The 18,605-nt window shown below is 49.0% G+C and overlaps 1 protein-coding gene across 1 annotated transcript in view; it reads left to right on the top strand.

The window, feature by feature from the left end:
• Positions 1–18,605, top strand: part of LOC123351481 (IgGFc-binding protein-like) — a 79,019-nt gene that overhangs the window by 48,963 nt on the left and 11,451 nt on the right. The window contains exons 20-27 of the mRNA XM_044990867.1: positions 2,724–3,297; positions 3,763–4,340; positions 8,487–9,057; positions 10,689–11,284; positions 14,535–15,108; positions 15,362–15,555; positions 16,118–16,259; positions 17,907–18,241. Of these exons, the coding sequence (XP_044846802.1) occupies positions 2,724–3,297; positions 3,763–4,340; positions 8,487–9,057; positions 10,689–11,284; positions 14,535–15,108; positions 15,362–15,555; positions 16,118–16,259; positions 17,907–18,241 (3,564 nt within the window). The remainder of the gene's footprint in view (positions 1–2,723; positions 3,298–3,762; positions 4,341–8,486; positions 9,058–10,688; positions 11,285–14,534; positions 15,109–15,361; positions 15,556–16,117; positions 16,260–17,906; positions 18,242–18,605) is intronic.

The raw sequence follows: 18,605 nt of genomic DNA, 5'->3' as shown, positions 1-18,605 counted from the left end.
AGACTGCGTGCTTATATTTTATTTTATTTTGGTAACTAACTCTGACTTTTTGCCTATCACTTAATATCACTTAAAATCTACCATTGTAGTTAATAAATCTGTTTGTTTACTCTACCTGAAGCAGTGTGTTTGGGTTGAAGCGTGTCAGAGATTCCCCTTAGGATAACAAGCCTGGGACATATCAGTTTCTTTGTTAAATTGATGAATTCATATAAGCTTGTAGTATCCACCGGACATAACTGGACACTGAAAGATGGAGGTTCCTAGGGTTGTGTCTGGGACCGGAGATATTGGCTAGTGTCATTCGGTTGCACAGTCCAAGGAGTTGCTTACATGCCAGAGGCTGTGTGTGAACAGCCCAGGAGTGGGGGTTCTCACAGCAGAGCAGAATAAGCCTGGCTCCCAGAGTCAAGGATTGGAGTGACCTAGCAGATAACCAGTTCGCATAACACCAGGGGAATGTCACACCCGGACCCACCCCAGAGCCCGCATCCCCAGCCACAGCCTTCACCCCCTCCTGCACCCCAACACCCTGCCCCAGCCCAATGAAAATGAGTCAGTGAGTAAGGATGGGAGAGAGCAAGCGACAGAGGGAGGGAGGATGGAGGGAATGGAGGTGGGGCCTCTGAGTGGGGCGGGGCCTCAGAGCAGGGAGCAGAGCAAGGGTGTTGAGTTTTCTGCAGTTAGAAAGTTGGCAACCAAAGATATGGCCCCCTCCCCTGCAGGAGCCACTTCCTAATGACTCTAGGTAACAGCTCCCTCCCTGTAGCCACTTCCTAATGGCGCTAACTGATGAGGCCCCATCGCCCTCAAAATTCCAACCTTTGAACTGTTTACAGTGTCGTGGTCGCCATGCTGGTCCCAGGGCGTTAGAGAGACAAGGTGGGAGAGGTAATGTCTCTTATTGGACCAACTTCTGTTGGTGAAAGGGACAAGTCTTCCAGCTACCCAGAGCCCTTCTTCAGATCTGGGAAGGGTACTCAGGGCTGGTTTATGCTAGAGAATTAGATTGACCCAGATGTGTCGCTCAGGGGCACATAGGCACCAAATTTTGGTTCGGGGGGGGCTCCAACTGCTGTACACCTCTTCCCCCAAACCCCTACCCCCTCTGCAACCCTTTCCAACCCCTCTCCTCCCCCTCCCCCCCCTCCAGCACCTCCTGCACACCGTGGAACAGCTGATCTCGGTGGGCAAGAGACCCTGGGAAGGAGGGGGAGGAGCTGATACACAGGGCTGCCAGTGGGTGCTCAGCACCCACTATTTGTTTTTCATGTGTGCTCCAGCCCCAGAGCACCCACGGAGTCGGCGCCTGTTCAGGGGTGTGAAAAATCCACACTCCAGCAATGTAGCTAAGCCATCGTAAGGGCTTGTCTACACTTACAGAGCTGCACCAGTGCAGCTGCACAGCTGTAGCTCCTAGTGAAGATGCTACCTAAGCCAACAGGACAGGTTCTCTTGTTGGCGTAGGTACTCCGCCCAGTCTGCACTACAGTGCTAAGTCAATGTAAAGCAGTTGACCTCGACCTAACTATGTAAGTGTCTACACCAGAGGTAGGCAATCTATGGAACGGGTGCCGAAGGTGGCACGCGAGCTGATTTTCAGTGGCACTCACACTGCCTGGGTCCTGGCCACCAGTCTGGGGGGCTTTGCATTTTAATTTAATTTTAAATGAAGCTTCTTAAACATTTTAAAAGCCTTATTTACTTTACATACAATAACAGTTTAGTTACATATTATACACTTCTAGAAAGAGACTTTCTAAAAACGTTAAAATGTATTACTGGCACGTGAAACCTTAAGCTAGAGTGAATAAATGAAGATTCGGCACACCACTTCTGAAAGGTTGCTGACCCCTGGTCTACACTAAAATTTCGCTCCTGCCGAAATAACTGTCCCTGCTACATCGACTTAATAACTCCACCTCCATGAAAGGTGTAGAGTCAATGTCAATGTAGTTAGGTCGATGCCATATCAATGTAGGTACTGCATTGATTACATGGACTGTTACTGGCTTTGAGAAGCCATCCCACAATGCTCCACACTGACAGTCCTGGTGAAGACGCACATCGCACAGACACAAGAAGCAAAGAGTAGACATGCACAAGCGATGGTGGCTTTATGCTGATGTAAATCAGGTCAACTTAATTTTGTAGTGTAGCCATGCCCTGACAGGTGGTACCTCTGTCAATAGGAGATGCCCTCCTGTCAACATAGCACTACCTGCTCCGGGGGATAGGTCAGTAACTGTGTTGCTCAGGGGTGTGGATTTTCCACAGCTGCAGCTTTCCAAATGTAGAGGAGCCCTCAGAGTGTCATAGCTAAATACAAGGTGGAACAGATTGTTTAACATAAGTAGTTAAACCCACTGACGTCACAGGACAAAAAGGGTGGGTTATTGGGTTACAGATTGCTGTAATAATCTATAACGCCAGTGTCTTTATTAAAACCAAGATATTTACTGTGCAGGAAAGTTAAGAATTTAGGATCCCAGTTTCGACTTTTGAAAGTGTGGTTCCATTATTAAACAACTTTCAAAACATTGAAATCCTCCAAAAAGAATTACATTTCTCCACCCAGCTCCATTAATATGAGATTTTAAAGAAATTCTGGTTCGGATTTCGGCCCAGGTTGCACCCCTTGCTAATCTGAGTAGGGGCCACTTTGGAAATGACAGACTAGTGCACTCGATTGTGACCTTTGCCCTTTCTTTCTCACTGTGAAGGTGAATAACACCAGGGCCCACTTACCCATCTCCCTGAACAAAGGGGCCCTTCGGATCTATCAGAGCGGCACCTCCCTCGTCCTCCGCACCGACTTCAACCTCAGTGTGTACTATGACTGGAACAACCACCTGAGGGTCACTGTCCCCAGGATCTTCTCCGACAGCCTGTGTGGCCTGTGCGGCAACTATAACGGGGACCCCTCTGATGACTTCCAGACTCCGGATGGGGACCTTGCTCCCAGTGTCACCGCCCTGGGGAAAAGCTGGGCACTGGAAGATGAGGATCAGTTTTGCTGGCACGATTGCATTGGAGGTTGTAGGCCCTGTGCTTCCAGCATAGCCAGAAAGTACAAGGAGGAGGCTTCGTGCGGCCTGATAACCAAGGTTTCAGATGGGCCCTTCAGTCAGTGCCACAGCAAGGTGGATCCTACAGTCTACTTGGACAACTGCGTGTATGATCTGTGCCACAATGAGGGCTACAGAAAGGTCCTGTGTGAGGCCCTGAAGGCCTATGCAGATGCCTGCCAGCTGGAGGGGGTCAGGATTGGGGAATGGAGGCAGCTGGCCAGATGCCGTGAGTACAGATTTGTATGCCAAGGTCCTATGGTCTCCTGGTTAGACCGGGGAGCCTGGGGCTCAGCACTCTTGAGTTCTAGCCCTGGTTTTGGGCAAGGGCGTGATCGAGTGGTTTGGGATTGAGCAGTGATTGGGAAATCAGGACTCCTGGGTTCTATTGTACCCACAGTATTTATCTGTCTGTGGAATTGCTAAGGTGCCTGTCACTGTGAGTATGTAACGCCCACTGATAACATATGGATAGTTGGGGTAAAATGATGCCAGTTTTTAAGTTACTCTTCCTACCCTGGACCTGATCCTGATCACCTCCTGCAGTGTGCAGAGCACCCTCACCTCCTGTTCAGGTCACTGGGATTCGAGGGCTCTCAGAGCCCCACAAGATACATCCCCCTGTGTCTATTTTAAATACTGCTTTTGCTTGGAAAGAACATGCTGCTAAATCTGTGGGTCCTTCACTCCCCAGCCATGGAGTGCCCCCTGGAGAACAGCCAGTACCAGCTCTGTGGAACAGCCTGCCCAGCCACGTGTGTGGACCAGTCAGCCCCCAGCAGCTGTCAAGACCCCTGTGTGGAAAGCTGCCAGTGCAAGGATGGTTTTGTGCTGAGCCAGGGCAAATGCATACCCATGGGTGACTGTGGATGTCTGTTTGAGGGGCGTCCCTATGCCCCCAATGAGAGTTTCTGGGTCGATGAGGCATGTGGGACACGGTGCATATGCAATGCAACCACTAGACAAGTCGAATGCGTGGCCGCCACGTGCAAACACTTGGAGAGGTGCAGGCTAGTGAATAGCGTACGGGGCTGTTACTCCTCCAGCTACGCCACCTGCTCTGTGACAAGCAATCTGCACTATTCCACCTTTGATGGACAGAGATACGACTTCCAAGGCACCTGCCTCTACCAGCTCACGGCTCTGTGCAAGAAGGCGGAGGGACTGGTGGACTTTGAAGTCTACTTCCAGGAGAACAATACCGCTCCTGTACAGATCAAGGTGTATCAGACCAACCTTAGGGTCAGCAATCAATTCTCTGGGAAAGTCCTGGTGAGTTTCTCAAATTGTCTCTAATCTCTCCAAAACTTTTGGGGAAAGTCACCTGTGTGATCCAGAAAACTTGCAGACAGTGCATGGAAGGATTTTGAAATATAGGGTGAATTGTAAGCACATTCTTCTATAAACATGGAGCCAATGGAGATATTTAAGGATTGGGGTGATGTCGTTACACTTCGGATATGTGAGAAGGTGTCTGAATCATAGAATCGTAGGGCTGGAAAGTACCTTGAGAGGTCATCTAGTCAAGTCCCCTGCACTCATAGCAGGATTAAGCATTATCAAGACCATCCCTGACAGGTATTTGTATAACCTGCTCTTAAAAATATCCAGTAATGGATAGTACACAACCTCCCTGGGCAATTTATTCAAGTGATTAACAACCCTGCGAGCTAGGAAGTTTTTCTTAATGTCCAACCTAAACCTTTAATTTAAGCCCATTGCTTTTTCTCCTATCCTCAGAGGTTAAGGAGAACAGTTTTTCACCCTCCTCCTTGTAACAACCTTTTATGTATTTGAACAACAAGGAGTCTGGTGGCACCTTAATGAGTAGCAGATTTATTTGGGCATAAGCTTTTGTGGGTAAAAAACCCACTTGTTCAGATGCATGGAGTGAAAGTTACAGATGCAGGCATTATATAATGACACATGAAGAGAAGGGAGAATCTCACAAGAGGAGAACCAGTGTTGACAGGGCCAATTTGATCAGGGTGGATGTAGTCCACTCCCAATAATAGATGAGGAGGTGTCAATTCCAGGGGAGGCAAAGCTGCATTTGTAATGAGCCAGCCACTCCCAGTCCCTATTCAAGCCCAAATTAATGGTGTTAAATCTGCAAATGAATTTTAGTTTTAGTTAGTTTTATTTCTCCTGTTTCTCTTTGAAGTCTGTTTCTGAAGTTTTTTTGTTCATCAATAGTTACTTTTAAATCTGTTATAGAATGTCCAGGGAGATTGAAGTGTTCAGCTGAGTTCTAATCAGCGCAGAGTAGAGCAGAAGAATTACTTCGTGTGCCTTGTTTACAACACTCCTGCTAATACATCCCAGAATGATGTTTGCTTTTTCTGCAACACTGTTACACTGTTCAATCATATTTAGTTTGTGATCCATTATGACCCCCAAATCCCTTTCTGCAGTACTCCTTCCTAGGCAGTCATTTCCCATTTGTATGTGAGCAACTCACTGTTGTTTCCTCAGTGGAGTACTTTGCATTTGTTACTCCTGGGGAAATATCTGTCTCGCATAATTTTGTATTTTCCCACATAAACATTTTGCCTAAGAAGTTCTGCAGTTCTGCCTTTTGCCCATCCGAGGCCGCTGTGGCACCAAAACAAATGTATTTTCTGTGGGAAAATACTAAATTCTATGCCCAGTGATGCAGAATTCCCCCATGAGCAGCACTTTGCCCATGGAGCCAGTTTAGGACAGAGTGGGCACACAGGGCTGCTGGGGGAGGGGTGTCTCACACAGAATTACTTGTGGGGGGACAGCCTGAAGCATGGGCTCAGGAGCTAGTTGGGTGACAGTGTTGAGCCTGGGGATTGATGCAGAGACCCGTGGGGATGAGGGGTGTAGGGACAGGGGCAGATGTGCCTGACTGAATGGCAGAGGCTTGGGGTCATCCAAGGTTTTCATGGGGAGGCTTCCCAACACCCTAACAATCCCACCCACTGCCCCCGCCAAAGAAAAACCTCCCACCCACAGCCAACACTCTCCAGGTTCACTCCTAGGCTCCTTCTCTCTCCCTGAGGTCCTCCGTTACCCCTGACTCCCCAAGCCTTTGCTCTGCTTCTGACAGGTGCAGGAAATTTATTTAAATTACAATACAGAACTGTGTTACACAAAGTTCTGTATGAATATGCCTAGTAAGGAATCTATTTGTCAAAAATAACTTTACCAGAATCTTTTTTTTTTTGGTCTGTATTTTTACAGACATTCTGACAGATATTTTGAAAAATTACCTAAATAATTGAAACTGGCATGATTATATTGTGTTATTTTGACAAATAAGGTATGCAGAATTTGCAGAATTTTCAAACATTGTGTGCAGAATTTTTAATTTTGGGGGGAAGAATTCCCCCAGGAGTAATTTTCCCTTATTGAATTTCATCCTATTTACTTTAAACCATTTCTTCAGTTTGTCCAGATCATTTTGAATTTTAATGCTATTCTCCAAAGTACTTTCAATCCCTCCAAATTTGGTATTGTCCACAAACTTTATAAGTGTACTCTCTATTCCATTATCTAAATCATTGATGAAGATATTGAATAAAACCAGACCCCAAACTGATCCTTGCAGGATCCCCCTTGATATGCCCTTCCAGTTTGACTGTGATCCACTAATAACTATTCTTTGGGAACGATTTTCCAGCCAGTTATGCACCCACCTTATAGTAGCTCCGTCTAGATTGTATTTCCCTAGTTTGTATATGAGAAGGTCATGTGAGACAGTATTAAAAGCCTTACTAAATTCAAGGTATACCACATCTATTGCTTCCCTCTCATCCACTGTGACAAAGTTCCTTCTCTACCTTGGTGGGTCCTGTGCTTATTGGCGGATTTGCTCACCTCACAGATTCACCCTGTGGGTCGGGAAACAGCCCAGAGACCTTCCCCTCTGGTAGAAGCCACAGTCCAGGTCAATTCCTCCTGTGTTTGATCAGGAGTTGGGAGTGTCGGGAGAACCCGGGCCTGCCCTCTACTCCGAGTTCCAGCCCAGGGCCCTGTGTATTGCAGCTGTCTAGAGTGCCTCCTGTAACAGCTACATGACAGCTACAACTCCCTGGGCTACTTCCCCATGGCCTCCTCCCAACACCTTCTTTGTCCTCACCACCAGACCTTCCTCCTGATGTCTGATAACGCTTGTACTTCTCAGTCCTCCAGCAGTATGGCTACTCACTCTCAGCTTCTTGCACGCCTCTTGCTCCCAGTTCCTCGCACGCATTTCCTCTCGTATCAGAGGGGCTTTAATTAGAGTCAGGTGCTTAACAGTCTCACCTGACTCTTAGCAGCTTAATTGGAGTCAGGTGTTCTCATTAGCCTGGAGCAGCCCCTGCTCTGGTCACTCAGGGAACAGAAAACTGCTTATCCAGTGGCCAGTATATCTCCCTTCTACCACTCTGCTGTCTCAACTGGCCTGGGTCTATCACAACACAAGTAGAGTGTCCACAAGTGTCCACACTTTCACAGTGTGCTCTCATCCCCAATGGGGCACCTCCTTGTGGCTGCAGTTTGGAATTAGCTCTGCCTTTCTGAAGCCCCTTCCTGCGAGTGCTCACTCTATGACACTCTCTCTACCGGAACTTGATGGCTCCCTCCTTGTGGCTTGGCCTCCGGAAAGGTCACTGTAGTTTCTCCTTTCTGGGAGGTTTGTGTACTAAGTGTCACCAACTGTCCCAGGCAGTCTTCCAATTCACTGCCCCTCAATGGTACCACATCCCCAGTGGCTGGTAGGGGAACATGGGCTCACCCTCGTCTTTGGGTTCCAGCCCAGGGACCCTAAAACCAGCAACTAAGGTCTGTCCTGTCCCATGCCTTGTTTCTGTTTCCTTGGATTACTTCCTATGTTGCCTCTATCAGTCTCCTTCTCCGCCCTTCTCCGGGTACACCCTTCCCTCCTAGCCAAGCCTCCCCTCTCCCTAGCCTCAGAGAGTAACTGCAGACACCTCCTCCCTGCAGCCCCCTTCTGCCATCAGCTACATTGCTTTATACCAGCCCAACCTGTTCCTGTTCAGGTGAGCTTCATCCTTTAATTAGTTCTCATTGGTCCCTGGCTCCTCCTCCAGGTGCATCTTAGGTGGTTAATTGGCCCATCTAGCCACCTTAACCCTTTCAGGGGCAGGTATGGGGTGAGCACTCCCTCACAGTGTCAATAGCATCCAGCAGAGGTGGGATCCTGGAGAGCTGGGGCTCAAGTAAGACAGAGAGGAGGGACCTGCAATAGCTAATGCCAGGGGAAATTCAAGTCTGGTTAGAGCTGGGATTCAGGCAAGCTGTAGGGAAGGAAGCAGGCCAGAGTTGATGATTATTGGAACAGAAGTGGCTTATTTATTGTAATCATAGACCAGAGCTCTGTGCTGGGGTGAGAGGTTCCACCACAGGTGAGCGATGTTTCATATCCCATGTGTCTTGCTTTAACAGGTGAACAGTTTCCTGATGAATCTTCCCTTCAACCTCATCGATAAGAAAATCACTGTGTATAGAAATGGCTGGGCCACAGTGATCCAGGCAGACTTTGGCCTCACTGTTACCTTTGCCGGGTGGTCAGGACGCACCACGGTCACTCTGCCAGTCACCTACGCGGGAGCCGTGTGTGGTCTGTGTGGCAACTTCAACAGTGACGGGGAGGATGACATGCTCATGAGGGATGGCATGCTGGCACCAAGCCCAGTCAGCTTTGGCCAGAGCTGGAAGGTGGGCAACATCCCGGGATGCTCTGCAGTAATGATACCACCATGCGCAAGTGTAGAGGCTATTGAAAAACAACAACGAGGTAGCAGAGGGCAGTGTGGGATCATCCTCCACAAGAGTGGCCCCTTCACTGGATGTCACAGCAAAGTGGACCCGCATGGATACTTCGTTGACTGTGTACACGGCTATTGCGTCCTCAGTGGGAGGGAGAATAACGTCTGCCAGGCGGTTGCTGGCTATGCTGAGGCATGTCAGGAAGCTGGAGCTATGGTGCATCCTTGGAGGACTACGAAATTCTGCTGTGAGTCCCCCGTGTTCACCACTGCCTGCCCCATGGGGATCACTCTTCCATGTTGGCTGGTAGATGTTGGTTTAAATGCTGAGCTCATCAAGTGATGTAGAATATTTCTTAATTAACAAAGGAGCCCAAAGTATGGGTACAGCACAGGCACCTCCCTAGGTAACCCATTCTAGTGCTTTACCACCCTCCTAGTGAAATAGTGTTTCTAATATCCAAACTAGACCTCCCCCACTGCAACTTGAGACCATTGCTCCTTGTTCTGTCATTTGCCACCACTGAGAACAGCTGAGCTCCATCCTTTTTTAAACCCCATTTCAGGCAGTTGAAGACTGCTATCAAATCCCACCTCTCTTCTCTTCTGCATACTAAACAAGTCCAGTTCCCTCAGCTTCTCCTCATAAGTCATGTGCCCCAGCTCCCTAATCATTTTCGTTCCACTGGACTCTCTCCAATTTGTCCACATCTTTTCTGTTTTGGGAGGATCAAAACTGGACACAATACTTGAGATGTGGCTTCACCGGTACCGAATCGAGGCGACTAATGACTTCCCTCGATCTGCTGGCAATACTCCTACTAATACAGCCCAATATGCCCTTATCCTTCTTGGCAACAAGGGCACACTACTGTCTCATATTCAGCTTTTCATCCACTGTAATTCACACATCCTTTTCTGTAGCCAGTCAGTCCCCAGCCTGTAGCAGTGCATGGGATTCTTCTGTCCTAAGTGCAGGACTCTGCATTTGTCCTTGTTGAACCTCATCAGTTTTCTTTTGGCCCAATCCTCTATAATTTGTCTAGGTCCCCCTGTATCCTATCCCTACCCTCCAGCGTATCTACCACTCCCCCCAGTTTAGTGTCATCTGTGAACTTGCTGAAGGTGCAATCTATCCCATCATCCAGATCATTAATAAAGATGTTGAATAAAACTGGCTCCAGGACCAACCCCTGGGACACTCCGCTTGATACCAGCTGCCAACTAAACATCAAGCCGTTGATCACTACCTGTTGAGCCTGACAATCTAGCCAGCTTTCTATCCACTTTAGAGTCCATTCATCCAATCCATACTTTTTTGAACTCCCTGGCAAGAATACTGTGGGAGATGGTATCAAAAGCTTTGCTAAAGATGTAGTGGTGCCCTTCATGGCCCATCTTGTCCTCGGCTTATCTGCTGAGACTGGACATAATCAGAGCTGGGAGTCAGTGGAGTCTTAGTAATTGAGATGTCTGTCCACTAGGAACTGGTCTGGGAACCCACCAACTCATTTCCCATAACTCATCATCTGGGAATGAGTTTTAGGCACTACTGACCTGGACTCAAATCAAAGAGCTAGTGGTGAAAAGCTCTGCAGAACTATTCCAGGTCCATGGGTCCTCCAGTCTTTAAACCTTGACCTTGCTCCAAATTGGAAGCCTAGCCTTAGGAAAGAGATTGCCTGTATCCCATTGCCTGTTTTTTTTGGAGCAACCAGATAACGAGACCTGGAACTGGATTACAGATGGTGCCTTTTATTAATTAACCAAACCAAGGAAATAGAAAAGTAGGAGCTTGAATGAAATTGCATGTTCTGTGATGGTTCATTGCACACATTGCTAATGCACTACATGAGCTAACTATTTGTTCTAATTACAGCTCCGTCCTGTCCCCTAAACAGTCACTATGAATTCTGCAGCACCAGCTGCGATCTGACGTGCAGCCACCTCTATGCCCCGGTGCAATGCACAACCCGGTGTAAGGAAGGCTGCGTGTGTGACGAGGGCTTTGTTCTCAGTGGTGACCACTGCGTCCCCATTTCCCAGTGCGGATGCCTCCAGAGAGGACTTTACTACCAGGCCGGGGAGACCTTCCATCCGAGTGGTTCATGCAAGGAGCAGTGTGTGTGTCAGGCTGGTGGGGAAGTTGTGTGTAAGGCATTCTCCTGCGGCACTGGTGAGCAATGCGGGGTGGTGGACGGAATCCAGAAATGCCACCCATTTGGATCTGCGACCTGTTCTGCCTCTGGCCATCCCCACTACCTCTCTTTCGATGGGGTCCCCTTTGACTTCCAAGGCACCTGCACCTACATCCTGGCCAAGACCTGCACCGATGTCCGTGACCTTACCCCATTCACTATCAGCGTAGAGAACGAAGATTGGGGCACCGGCAACATGTCCGTGGCCAAGCTGGTGTCCATTCAGGTGTATGGGATCACACTCACCCTGCTGCAAAACAAACACGGGCTCATCATGGTAAGTTCTTCACATTCTCATGAACAGAGATTTTATTCTAGTCTACACAGGTTTGTTTGTAGTTTGGCCAACTCCCTAATGCCCCCTCATGGCAAAACTTGTGCTGCAGGTGGTCTGCCTCAGCTTCCCCTCTTGGGCTCCTCAATAGCTCACAAGACAAATTGAATAACAGCTGGCCTCCTTAGGGTCTGGATTATTAAATTAGCAAACATACAAAATAAAGTTTTCAAGTCCATCCATTTTTCTCCATACCAGGTCACTGCAAGGTCTTTCCTGTCTGTAGTCGTGCTCCCCAAATTTTAAGTTTCCCTGCTGGAGTCTATTCACTCTCATCAGCCTCTTGATTCTCTTCTGTTCTCCCTGAGAACTCTCTCTGCAGGGCCAGCCTCCCATCTTCCTCCTCCCGCTGCTCTTATAGGGGAATCAGGTGGTTCCTGCTCAGGTGTGCCTCCTTAGTAATCAGGGTTGGCTGGCCTACTGGCCTTAAAGGACAAGCCACCCTCTTACAAATTCTTATACCATGCACATCCATGTAGTATTTGAGCACCTTCCAGGAACACACTAAGTAACTTGACCAACTCTCTCATCCTATCCCCAGGAGGAGATATACGCGCAGGGGAGGGTTTTGTATTGGGTTTACTTTTAAAAGATATAAATGTGCACACACATTGCCTTGTGTGTGTGTGTGTGTGTGTGTGTGTGTTAGAGACAACAGGTCAGAGAAACGCACCTTGCACTTGGGGATGAAGTGGTAAGGTTTGTCAGGGTCCTTTGTTCCTGAGGGAGTTCATTCCCCAGTCTCGAACTGCTCACCAGTAAAGCTCCGTCTCCTGCACAGGCAAACTTTACCCTTATTGTTCCAAAAGAACGAAGTTGTCAGCTACCATCTTCATCCTGGAGGTTTAATTGATCTTTTAAAAGGAGTCTGGTGGCACCTTAAAGACTAACAGATTTATTTGGCCATAAGCTTTTGTGGGTAAAAACCCACTTCTTCAGATGCATGGAGTGAAAATTACAGATGCAGGCATTATTATACCAACACATGAAGAGAAAGGAGTTACCTCACAAGTGGACAACCAGTGTTGGCAGGGCCGATACAGTCCGGTTGCCTGTAGTTCACTCCCAATAACTGATGAGGAGGTGTCAATTCCAGGAGAGGTAAAGTTGCTTTTGTCCCTATTATCCCAGTCCCTATTGAAGCCCAAATTAATGGTGTTAAATTTGCAAATGAATTTTAGTTCTGCAGTTTCTCTTTGAAGTCTGTTTCTGAAGTTTTTTTGTTCAAGTATGGCTACTTTTAAATCTGTTATAGAATGTTCAGGAAGATTGAAGTGTTCTCCTACTGGCTTTTGTATGTTACCGTTCCTGATGTCCGATTTGTGTCCATTTATTCTTTACGTAGAGACTGTCCGGTTTGGCCAATGTACATGGCAGAGGGGCATTGCTGGCACATGATGGCATATATCACATTAGTAGACGGGCAGGTGAATGAGTCCCTGATGATGTGGCTGATGTGGTTGGGTCCTCTGATGGTGTCGCTAGAGTAGATATGGGGACAGAGTAGGCAACAAGGTTTGTTACAAGGATTGGTTCCAGGGCTAGTGTTTCTGTGGTGTGGTGTGTAGTTGCTAGTGAGTATTTGCTTCAGGTTGGGAGGCTGTCCCTAAGCAAAGACTGGCCTGCCTCCTAAGGTCTGTGAGAGTGAGGGATAATTTTCCAGCATAGGCTGTAGATCGTTGATGATGTGCTGGAGAGTTTTTAGCTGGGAGCTGTATGTGATGACCAGTGGTGTTCTGTTGTTTTCCTTGTTGGTCCTGTCCTGTAGTAGGTGACTTCTGGGTACCCGTCTCACTCTGTCAATCTGTTTCCTCACTTCCCCAGGTGAGTATTGTAGTTTTAAGAATGCTTGATAGAGATGTTGTAGGTATTTGTCTCTGTCTGCAGGATTGGAGCAAATTCAGTTGTATCTTAGGGCTTGGCTGTAGACAATGGATCGTGTGATGTGTCCTGGATGGAAGCTGGAGGCATGTAGCAGTCAGTCGGTTTCCGGTATAGGGTGGTGTTTATGTGACCATCACTTATTTGCACTGTAGTGTCCAGGAAGTGGATCTCTTGTGTGGACTGGTCCAGGCTGAGGTTGATGGGGTGGAAATTGTTGAAATCCAGGTGGAATTCTTCAAGGTCCTCCTTCCCGTGGGTCTATATGATGAAGATGTCATCAATGTAGCGCAAGTGGAGCAGGGGCACTAGGGGATGAGATCTGAGGAAGCGTTGTTCTAAGTCAGTCATAAAAATGTTGGCATACTGTGGGGCCATTTGGGTACCCATACCAGTACCGCTGACTTGAAGGTATAAGTTTTCCCCAAATCTGAAATGGTTGTGGGTGAGAACAGAGTCACAAAACTCAGCCACTTGGTGTGTCATGGCCTCATCAGGGATACTGTTCTTGACAGCTTCTAGTCCATTCTCATGTGGAATATTGGTGTAAAGAGCATCTACACCCATGGTGGCCAGGATGGTGTTTTCAGGAAAATCACCAGTGCATGATAGTTTCCTCTGGAAGTCGGTGGTGTCTCTAAGAGAGCTAGGAGTGCTGGTTGTGTAGGGTCTGAGGAGAGAGTCCAAATATCCAGATAATCCTGCTGTAAGAGTGCCAATGCCTGAGATGATGGGGTGTCCAGGGGTTCCAGGTGTATGGATCTTGGGTAGCAGATAGAATACCCCTGGTTGAGGCTCTGGGGGTGTGTCTGAGTAGATTAGTTCCTGAGCTATAGCACGGAGTTTCTTGGGCGGATGGTGTAGTTTCTTTTGGCACTCTTCAGTGGGATCGGAGGATAGTGACCAGTATAATGTGGACAAATACAAGATGTGGTAAATTGGTCGAGGTAGGAGAAGGCGGCACGGGGTGAAGGAATGAGGTGTCACCAGGGAAGTGGGTGTTTAGGAGAGAAGGGGAGATAGACAAGAAGTAGGAGAGTGTTCTGTGGGCAGGAGCTCACATGAAAATGAGGTGCAAGCCAACCGTGTTTGGAGAAAATAGGGATGGTAAAGAGAGAACCAGGAGGGAGATGTGGTGAAGGGGAGAGGAGAGAAGAGATGTGGACTAGGGAGACTATGTGAAGACCTTGGAAAGTGAGGACAAGTCATCCCAAAGTGAAATCCGGAGTCATTCTGATTTATGCCGTGTGTCAGTAATCTTGTCTGTGGCCCTGCTCCCCCATGCTCACAGGGAATGTTCTCTCTCTTCCAGGTGAATGGTGTGTCCCACAACCTCCCAGTGATCGTGGCTGATGGGCGACTTAGAGCGTATCAACATGGCACAAACATTCTGGTGCAAACCAGCTTCGGTCTTACTGTGAGCTACGACCTGGTTTACCAGGCCAGGGTCACCATCCCAGAGAGCTACGAGGGCCAGACGTGCGGCCTGTGCGGGAACTACAACGGACAGGAAGATGAGGAGTTCCTGCTCCCTGATGGCAGCACAGCCTCTGATGTAGCAGCATTTGGCTCTGCTTGGGAAGTCCAGATCCCAGGAGCATCCTGCACAGACAGATGTGCTGGAAACAGCTGTCCAGTTTGCGAAGAGAAGAAGAAGGAGGTCTTCAAAGGGCGCAACTCCTGTGGGCTGCTCACAGACCCCAACGGCCCCTTCGCAGCCTGCCACGGCACGGTTAGCCCCAGCGTGTATCAGAACAACTGCATGTATGATCTGTGCCTGGGCAATGGAGATGCACAGGTTCTGTGCCAGAGCATCCACAGCTACGTGACAGCCTGCCAAGAGGCTAAGGTCTTCATCCAGCCCTGGAGGAGTGCCTCCTTCTGTGGTAAGTGTGCTGATAGTGTAAGAGCTCTAGGACGCCCTGGGGAAGGGAGGGGGTCAGTGTCACTGGGCATCTTGTTCCAGGCCCCTGGGTTTCTTCTGGAACTGTTCTGGGTGGGAACCAATAATCTCATGTTTCCTTCTAAAGGTGCCCTGTTCCTCTCCACCCTGGCCTGCTCTCCTCTCCTCCATGTCTGTCCCTCTACGCCGTGGTGTTAGATCTTTCCAGCCATCCATTATTTCTCTCTCTACTTAAGCTGTGAGCTGCCCAGTCAACAGCCATTATGAGGTCTGCGCCGACCTCTGCACCACCACCTGCACTGGAGACATCATGGACTGCCCGGACACCTGTGCTGAAGGCTGCCAGTGTGACGAGGGCTTCTTCTTCGATGGCCAGGGCTGTGTGACTCTAGAAAGCTGTGGGTGCTTTGAGCGTGGGAGATATTACAAGGTACCACCCCCTGCTAGAGCTTCTGGGTCTGATCTAATTTTTGCCCTGTCCATATCTTAATCCCTACACTGGTCAAGAATATAAGGTTTGCTATACTGGATCAGAGCATTGGTCCATCAAGGCTAGCTTCCCTCTCTGTTAGTATCTAATGCTCAAAATGCCAAAAAAGGCCAAAAGATGTTATGACGTGTGCCTGTTGTGTGGAAACTGAGGAACAGGTTGGAGCAGTGACTTGCTCAAGGCTACCTAGTGAGTGAGTAGCCTTAATCCCAGTCCTCAGTCCATTAGACAGCCTTTCTCTCTAAAGGCAAGAGGAAATAATATTATGACACAATGGACATTTTTATAGATACATAGATTCTAAGGCCAGAAGGCTCCATTGTGATCATCTAGTCTGCCCTCCTGCATAACCCAGGCCAGAGAGCTGCCCCAATATCATTCCGAGAGGACATCTGTTAGAAAAACACAGCCACAGCTCTGGGTTTAGCGCTGTCAAAAATTATTTTAAATAATCGTTTCCAGTTACATTATGTTATCTCCTGTTTTCCAAACGTTTCATCAGCCCAATGAGACGGTCCTGATGAACGAGTGTCAGCAAAGCTGCACCTGCGTTCCTGCTCGAGGGGTGACTTGTAAAGCCCACAGCTGCTCCCACGAAGAAATCTGCCAGATTAGAGATGGCCTCAGGGCCTGCATCAGCAAAGGTACAGGACAGTCATTGTTTGAAACATGCCCTGAAGGGTTATTGTACAGGCAGCAAGTAAGCAGCTGTGGTTATGTTTCCTCACATTTCTCACGCTCTCTCCTCCTTCATTTAGCCTCGAACTCTGACTTGTAATAGTACAAAATTTCGACTGGAAAGATGGGAAGACTTGTTGGGTCTCTCCAGCAGAGTCGGGTGGGCAACTGTCAGGGAGCTGAGCACATTCCGTGATTCTCTCCATGGGCGCTGCCTGGGGGCTGCTATAAACAGAACACCCTGGCTACATGCAGTCCCATAGGGACCATCAGTCAGCTAGGCAGTGTCAGAGTCCATCACCTCTCAGCCACTCTCCTTGCCTGCTCCATGCTAGAGGTCTGCTTGGGCCTAATTTTTGAGGAGCCCAAGCCCGAGAAGGTCAGGTCATTTTCTGACCCAGCCTGACACTTCCCATGAAACTGAATGAGCGCCATGGCCACCTCCCACCCATTGGGTTGACATGGCGGTGGCTATGTACCCTGTTCCTGCCATCTGCCATCCCTGGATGCAGTGTCTGCACTCTGGGGCAGGTCCCTTACTCCACAGTATGCATAAGGCAGCCAGGTGGCAGTGCTAGTAGGAGCTGGGCATGCAGCCACCTCCAGGCTGGCCCCACAGGTAGGGTGGCCAACTCCCTCATTTGTGAAAACTGGACACTGAGCGCTGGAACCTCCCCTGCTCCCTGCTCCAGCTCTTCCCCCAAGGCCCTGTCCCCTGATCCTCTTCCCTCACCCACTGTCGCTCACTGCTCTCTCCACCCCACTTCCCCCTGACAGCTGAGCAGGGCTCTAGGGGTGGAGGGGTGACTGGGGCAGGACGTTGGAGAGAGAGCAGGGCTCTGGGGGTGAGGGGGTGACTGGGGCAGGATGGGGAAGGAGAGCCATGCTCGGGGCAGGATCGGAAGCTGCTGGTTCGCTGGTACCTTGCTCCGCCGGAGCTGTGGCTGAGTGCTTCTCCAGGCTCCAGCAGCAGCTTCTGCTCTCCCCCTCCCCTGGGTGGCAGAGGCAGGTTACTGCAGGTAACTGGACTTTTAGTGTCCGGTCAGCAGTGATAACCGGACAGGGCCAGGTTCCCTTTTTGACTAGACTTTCTGGTCGAAAACCGGACACCTAGCAACCCTACCCACAGGCAGAAGGAGAACAGCTGACTTGACCCAATCCCAAGAGGGTCCCGTTCATTTCCTACTCAACCTGACCTGGACATGACACTTGTAGTCAGCTCCCATGAGGTTTGGGTTGCATTTCAGGGCTCTGCTCCATACTCCCTGTCACATGGCCCTCTGTGTTCACCACCTACACTAGAGGCTGTGGGGAGGGTGACATAGGAGCTGGCTCTGCTGGCTCAAAGACTGCTATGGTCTCACCCTGCAGAGAGATTTCCCAGCAGAGGACTTGTGGGAGGTTTGGGAACTGTACAAGGAAAATATGTATGAGGATGTGATAGATAGATCGATCGATCCTTTGGTCCATTTCACAAACAGGCTATATTAAGAAAGATTCCAATGACATTAAATTTCATCCCAATTTTCACACCACCCTCAGCCCCCTCTCTGCTCTCATGTATAACTGATTTGTCTGGTGTTTCTTGTCTTTCTATTGTCTTTCGCCACTAGTTATTCCATCCTGCAGTGTGGTTCGCTGCAGAGAAGGAACTATTTGCAAGATGATAAATGGGCAGCCAGAGTGTGTGCCAGTCTCTCAGGCCACGTGCTGGGCTGGGGGTTACTTGCATTACCACACCTTCGATGGACGGGTGTATGATTTCCACGGCACCTGCAACTACACGGTGTCCAAGAGCTGCAGGGATGACTCCGTCCTGCCCTCCTTCCATGTCATGGCCAAGATCGAGAACAGTGGGAACACACAGGTCTTCTACATTGGGTCGGTAACTGTCCAGGTGGATGGAGTCACCGTCACAGCAGCCAAGGCTGAGGTTGGCTTTGTGGGGGTAAGTGTTAGGCGTAATCAGAATGTAGATAGGATACCTTGAAAACATTTACCCACGGTGTTGCAGGGGGTAGAATTGTTTACGTACTATAGGGTGTGACGGGTTACATCACAAAAATCCCCTGGGAGCTGCCACCTGATATGCCAGGACTTCTACCCCTGCTTTCCCTGCCAGCTCAGGACCCCAGCACCCTGTCTTGCTGAGCCAGACATTCCCATCTGCTTCAACACAGACCCAGAGTCTGAATTACTCGCCCCAAAGCTGCAGACTTAACTCACAGAAATGTTCCTGTCTTTAACACTCAGATGCCCAACTCCCATTGGGGTCTAAACCCAAATAAATCTGTTTTACTCTGTATAAAGCT

The sequence above is a fragment of the Mauremys mutica genome, chromosome 17 (assembly GCF_020497125.1).
Source record: "Mauremys mutica isolate MM-2020 ecotype Southern chromosome 17, ASM2049712v1, whole genome shotgun sequence".
NCBI lineage: Eukaryota > Metazoa > Chordata > Testudines > Geoemydidae > Mauremys > Mauremys mutica.
The sequence above is the reverse complement of the archived record's forward strand: the minus strand, read 5'-3'. Positions and strand labels throughout refer to the sequence as shown.